Source organism: Egretta garzetta, unplaced genomic scaffold (assembly GCF_000687185.1).
Source record: "Egretta garzetta isolate BGI_Z169 unplaced genomic scaffold, ASM68718v1 scaffold448, whole genome shotgun sequence".
Classification (NCBI taxonomy): domain Eukaryota; kingdom Metazoa; phylum Chordata; class Aves; order Pelecaniformes; family Ardeidae; genus Egretta; species Egretta garzetta.
This window is the reverse complement of record NW_009260497.1, coordinates 2739258-2745355: the sequence shown is the minus strand read 5'-3', so window position 1 is coordinate 2745355 and position 6098 is coordinate 2739258. Positions and strand designations below refer to the sequence as shown.

The window sequence follows — 6098 nt, the reverse complement described above, 5'->3', positions numbered from 1 at the left end:
GCTTCTGGGGGCAGCGGGGGACGGGGCTGCAGCCAGGAGCTGCAGATGTAACCCGGTCTCCCCCGTCCCCAGGAGGCGAGGCTTCCCACCATCACCACCGTCAGGGTCCCTGCGGGCTACGACTGGAAGGAGATCACAGCCTTTCTCATGGACAACCACGCCATCGAGATCGCCGGGGGCCTGGGCCCCTCGGTGGGCAAGGTGGGCAGCGTCCTCCCCTCCCGCTGCCGGGCACCGAACCCAGCTGCGGCCGGATCCATCCGTACCCTGCCCCGCGACACACGGGTGCTCTTTGGCTGCAAACAGCAAACACGCGGCTGGGTGCACCCATCGCCTGCAGCAATGCACAGCAGCTCCCAACCACACGTGCTTGCTGCTGTAATTGAGTAAGCGTGCACAGAATGAGGCCTTTAGAGGAAACGCGCGTTACATTGGAGCAAGCCCAGAGCTGTGCGCACGGCCACTCCTCGTGTGCCCCCTGCTCTGCGCCGGAGCCTGCGCTCTGCTCCCGGCCGCTCTGCTCGCAGGGAGAGGGTGCCAGGGCATGGCTGCAAAGGTGGGTGCTTCTGGGGGACACTCACCCTCCCTCCCTAGGTCCTGCGCATCGGCCTCATGGGCTGCAACTCGAGCAGCAGCAACGTGGAGCGTGTGTTGCGTGCCCTGCGAGAGGCCCTGGGGTGCTGCCGCCGCAGCAGCAGGCTGTGAGCACCCGTGCGAAGGGGGGTCCGGATGGGGCAGCACGGCACTCCCCCTGTGCCTGGCTGCTGGCAGAGGGGCTCCACTCCCTCCCCAAGGAGCTGGCAGGAAAAGCTGCGGCACCCAGCAACCCAAACCAGAGTGGGAAGGAGAATCTGGAAGAGCAGGGAACGTGAAGGTGAGGGCTGCAGCTCGGCAGATGTGGGATGTGGCTCAAAACCCCTTCTCCGGGTCCCCCATGCAGGGGTCACTCCTCACCCTGATGGCCTGGCCCCCCTGCTCCTCCCCTTCCCCTGGCCCCAGGGCATGGCAGCCCCACTGCAAGCTGAGGGCTGGATTCAGGATCCAAGCGCAGGTCCCTTCCCCTCCCACCACCACCGCCCTCGGCCGCCCCTGCAGCAGAGCCCAGCAGCAGAGGACGTCGTCCATCCCTCCCAGATTAGGCACCCAGGGATCAAACACCCGCCCCAGCACCCAGCCCTACCAGGGGAGCCAAGAGGCTGTGCATCCCCACCCGGCCGCAGCAGACATGCACTTGCTCCCCAGTGCCATCTTTCCTCAATAAAGCGACATGGCAGCATGCTGCTCCCCGGCCCCCTGGCTCGCCTCGTGCCCCCCCAGGCGTCAAGACATGGCAGCAGGGTCCCACTCAGCTCTGCTGGGGGATTTCTCGCTGGATCTTGGATTGGAGCTGGGACATTGCTGAGTGGCGTGCACTGTCCTGGATCCGGTACACCTGGAACTAAGCAGAGGGAGGTGGGGAGTGAGGGGAGAGGGCTCCCCAGCCCACCAGCCCCCCCTGCCTCCGCGGTGGGGCTGGGCAGCGCATGCTGGGGGGCTCTGGGGGGCCAGAGGGCTCTGGGGGGCAAATTCCCATGCGTCCTAGGCTGCCCAGCCCAGGTGGTTTCTGGTGCTGCCTTGTGAGACCAGCCCGGGGTCCCCGGTCCCCGCTACCTGGCTGAGGAGGACGTCGAAGTAGGCTGTGTCCCAGTAGGACCCATCCTTGGCCGGGAGCTGCAAGAGGGCCCGGGTGCCAGGGTCTGCCTGCCCGCTGTCAGTGCGCGTAGGGAAGCCAAAATGGAAGTGAAGGAAGCGTCGGGGGTCCCGGGCAAAGCTCTCCACCTTACAGTAGAGGGAGGCCAGGTCTGTGGGCTCCTTTTGGAAGAGGTTCTCCTCTGGGTGCAGGAAGTGGGGCAGGTGCTGGGTGGCCAGGCAGCAGAGGAGGATCACCACCAGCCTGTAGACGGAGCCCTCCAGGTCCTGCCAGTCCTCCGGGGAGGGGAAGAGCTCTGTGCTCCACAGCAGCACCATCTGTGGGGAAGGGCAGAAGGGTGGGGGTTCGGACACCCCCACAAAGGCTGTGCCTTCACACCCTGCACGTCACCACCCAACCACCCATGGGCTGAGCCCTCAGCAGAGGTGTCAGGCCCTCAGCAGCCCAGGGCTACGCAGGCTCTTGGAGCCGCTGCTCTGGCTGCTGCAGGGGCAGCCAAGGCCCCACCACCCCTTAGCTCTGAACGTTCCCTTCATGCCCCTAGAGCCCCTGGCTCAGCTCTGAGGCAGGTCCCAGCTCCGCAGCAGCTCCAAAACAGCACACCCAAGCTTTCCACGGGCACCAAGCTCGTGGCTTCCACCAGCCACTGGCAAGGCGGGCGAGGCCCCACGCCAGCTTCCTTGGCACTGCACCGGCAAACAGCCCAGTGCCGATGCCTTCTGGTGGCATGGCTAATGGGCAACTCGTGCAGTGGGCTGGAGCGGAAGATGCTTTTCTGAAGGACAGACGCATGCTGTGCACGTTTTTAAAAAAAATAAATCATTGAAGAACACAACATAAAGCAAAACCCACAGAATTTGAGTGACTTGGAGCTATTCTCTCAGCAGAAGATAACTCTGCCTCCTTCTCCACACTGGCCTGGAGAGCCACCACAGGCAGGGTGTGCCACCAGGTGCTGCCCCCAGCATGGCCCCTTCCCCAGCCAGCATCACCAGCTGCTGGTGGGTCCAGAGCACCAAAAACAGATTGGGTGGGGAGAGAGGGGTTTGTCAGAGGAAACACCACCCTCAGCCCTGCACGGGCACCTCCCTGCATGCCAGGGCACAGGACGACCCATGGTGTGACAGGCACAACACCACAATCCCCAGCCTGTGCTGGGGGATGCCTGGCGCATTGGCACAGAGCCCCAGCTCTGAACGTTCAGGGTGTTTCGGGCTGAAGGCTGCTGATTCAGCCCAGCAAGCGCCTGTTCTTTGCAACGGTCAAACCCCTCTAGCCGTGGCCAGCAGCGTGCATCTTTTCCAGATACAGCCATGGGCTGGTACGTCCCAAAGCACTGCAGGCACTGGGGTTTGTTGCTTGGGATCTTCTTCCAGAAGTGACTTGGCTGTGGCAGGGTGCAGGGGAGCAGCCTTGGCTCTTCCTGGAGAGCCATCTTCCTGCCAGCAGGACCTACCTACCTTCAGGTGGTTGAAGGTGAGACCACCTTTCCCACCCTCCCCTCCCCAGTCCTGGCTGCGGAGCTGGTCGAGCAGGCGAAGGCTGTCCAGACGGGGTCCCTTCAGTGTGTCCACTGCCTGGAGCAGCTTCAGGACAGGGAGGTGAGTGGAGGATCTGGTGAGAGAAAGTGGGGTCTGGTCAGAGGGAGAATGGAGACCTGCATCCCCCCAGTGGGGGAGAGGATACCTTCAGTGACCCAGCACGCATGGGGGTCCCCCCTGGCCACACACACAGCCCCAGGCACGCAGCATCCTGGGTCCACCTCCTGCACCCACCTCTGAAGAAGAGGGACTGGGGAGATTTGCAGTGTGATGGGGATGCTGCTGAGCAGCTCCTGCCTTCCCTGGAGGGACAAGAGGGGACGCAAAGGGGGGTTGTGCTCCCCTGTGTGCAGAGGGGAGGGCTGCAGGCTGCCTCAGGGGGGAGGCTGGATTGGACCCTAGGAGGGGCCGAGCATCCAGATGGACCACAGTTTGCCCAAAATGAGCCTGGGCTGGTCCAGCCGGATGCTCAGCCCCTCCTTGGGGCTGCGTAGCTGTGCTGGCAGGCAAGATGTGTGTCACCCCAGCTTCACTCCCACCCGCAGCCCACCCTGCTAGGTGCCCAGGCTCGCCCCTGAAGCCTGAGCAGGGATCCGAGAGCTGCCACTCCCCATGCAGCTGGGGTTCAGCTCCTGCGAACAATTTGGAGGGGGCTCCTTCAGTTGCATCCCCCACCTCTTTCCGTGAGCTGCCTGAAATTTGGCTGAGGTTTTTCCCCCAACGCAGGGCAGTGGGTTTGGACATCACGAGGGGGTGTCTTCACCTTCACATATCACCCTGTTGATATGTCCCTCTGCTTTCCCATCCCCTTTTCGCCTACACCCAGTAGTGCCGGTGGGATCCCCAGGGCAGGCTCACCCTGCTACATGCACAGCCGAGCTGCTCACCTCCAGCAGTGGGGAGAGGCAGGGACGAAGTGAGCCTCTTCCGTGGCCTTCCGGAGACTCCCGTCAGGGAAGCCCCTGTCGCTCTGCCGCCCCTGCAGCCGGAGTGGCTCCCCCCCCCCCCCCCCCCCCCGCGGGGCAGAACAAAGTTTCTCACCCCGGGGAGAATATCAAAGCGGATGGTCTCCCAGCCGCCACGGATCAGCAGGGAGAGCTCCATAGCATCTTTTTGCAGATCTTCGGCGCTGAGGTCACCTAGACACAGAGGGTTTGGCTGTGGTTAGGAGGTTACCGCAGCCGGTCCCGCAGGCTGAACCGGGTATGTGCCGCAACACTCATGGGTACGTCCCACCCCACTTGACTCATCCCTTTCCAACACTGTGGTCTGGCTGCGGTTCCCCGGTGAAAGCCATTCTCCAAACCCCGCTGGGGTGGTTTTCGGGAAGGAGTATCACTGCTCAGGGCCAGGCCAGCAGGCGTGGGCACAGCAGGAAGCTCTGGGCGGCTGAACAGGCCATGCTGCCAGGTGCCAAGAAAAACAACGTGGTCCAAGAAAAATGGACCAGGAAAGGTCTCAGGTTGTGGGGGTAGAGGAAGAGAAAGGGCTCTGGCTTGGCTGAGGAGGAAGCGGGGCATGGTGGGCTTGCTGGGGTTGGGTTAAGAGACTTTCAGATCTGCTGGTCCTCTCACATCACCTTTCCATCAGGGCTGATTTACTTCACGAAGAGCCTTTGGAGATGGAAATGCATGAAGCAGCTGATGGGACCCCTGCGGGCAATCCCAGGGTCCCTTCCCCACCATGTCCTTCCCGGGGACGCTGCTCCCAGCTGGGGCCCATGTGCGTGCAGGGTCAGACCCATGCCCCAAGGTCCCATCCAGCCCTGACACGCTTCCAGCTCATCCTCCAAACAGTGTCCTCCAGGGAGCAGGGGGCACTCGGAGGCCAGGAGGGACGGGGGGAACGTGGTTAGAGCGAGCCAAGTGTGCCGAATCCCTGAGCAAACCCCCCCGGGGACTAAAGGCAGGGGTGGGTGAACCCTGCATGGAGCTGCCACCCACCAAGGAGAGTGCCATCAGCCCAGGGTAAAGATGCCCAAGGATGATTCTGCTGCCATGGGGTGGCAGGGAGTGGTTTGCATCTCCCCTTCCTTAGCTGAGGGCAAAGCCCGTCCTAGTGCACGGCAGGGTGCTCGCTCATGCAGGCTTTGGGCAGGCCTAGGGGCTTACAGCCAAGCCTGTCTGCTCAGGGACCACCACAGAGCTGGGCTCCCCAGCTGTGCTGGAGGCAGCCCCCAGGCAGGGAAGTGCCGCGCCGGCATACGCACCTGGCTGAAGCAGGAAGCGGCGTTGGCAGCGCACGATGGCTGAAACAAGGAGCTCTTTCAGGTGCTGGAGGACTTTGCCCGGAACCAGGCACCCCGCATCACCTCCCCGCTCCATCACACCCACGGTGCTGGTCCAGTCCTCCAGGTCAGTCCCCAGGGAGGGCACTGCCAGACAGCAAGTGCCCAGCCCTGGCCGGTGCCCGTCAGGGGTGTCCCCGTGCCAGCATGTCAGCACTCGCAGGGCATCGCCATCAATCCGCAGGGGGACCTCCACAGTGACAGCATCCTCGGAGGCGCAGAGAGCGAACTCAAAGACTTCCAGGTTCCTAGCGTAGTCCACAAGGAAGCGGGGCTCTCTGGCATGGACGCCCTCCAGCAGGGTCAGCAGGATGTCCTCAGCCCGCTGGAAATGCTCCAGCCGCTGCCTCTCGCGGGACACAATCACCCCGAGGTAGCTGCGCCAGTGGGAAGCGCTGGCTGCCATGGCAGCTCCACCACTATCCCAAGCCGGCTCTGAGCAGGAGTAAAAATATGTGGGCAGGGAGGGCAGGGCTGGGAGCCAGCGTGGGGCAGGCGGAGGGAGCCCACAGCCGGGCGTTGGCAAGCGCAACTGCTGGGCGAGTGCCAGGGTGGTTGCTGGGAGCACCGTGTCCCCCCG

At 63.5% G+C, this 6098-nt stretch overlaps 2 protein-coding genes across 2 annotated transcripts in view; one reads left to right on the top strand and one right to left on the bottom strand.

Moving 5' to 3' along the window:
- AGXT (alanine--glyoxylate and serine--pyruvate aminotransferase) overlaps window positions 1-705 on the top strand; it is a 3464-nt gene extending 2759 nt beyond the window's left edge. The window contains 2 exon segments of the mRNA XM_035900048.1: window positions 33-201; window positions 595-705. Of these exon segments, the coding sequence (XP_035755941.1) occupies window positions 33-201; window positions 595-705 (280 nt within the window).
- A 640-nt stretch (window positions 706-1345) lies between these two features.
- Window positions 1346-5924, bottom strand: MAB21L4 (mab-21 like 4). Its single transcript, XM_035900066.1, has 6 exons — window positions 5441-5924; window positions 4261-4370; window positions 4119-4210; window positions 3151-3304; window positions 1651-2007; window positions 1346-1438 (listed from the first exon to the last, which is right to left on the bottom strand). The coding sequence occupies exons 1-6, from the start codon at window positions 5922-5924 to the stop codon at window positions 1346-1348; spliced, it is 1290 nt and encodes a 429-aa protein (XP_035755959.1).
- Between the last annotated feature and the right edge of the window lie 174 nt (window positions 5925-6098).

Bases quoted from the DNA above. Each gene is read 5' to 3' on its own strand.
- MAB21L4 (XM_035900066.1), bottom strand. From the start codon at position 5,924: ATGGCAGCCAGCGCTTCCCACTGGCGCAGCTACCTCGGGGTGATTGTG. The intron at 4,371-5,440 runs GTGCGTATGCCG...CTCTGTGTCTAG, and splicing joins CCGCTTCCTGCTTCAGCCAG to GTGACCTCAGCGCCGAAGAT. The intron at 4,211-4,260 runs GTTCTGCCCCGC...CTCCGGCTGCAG, and splicing joins TCCCCGGGGTGAGAAACTTT to GGGCGGCAGAGCGACAGGGG.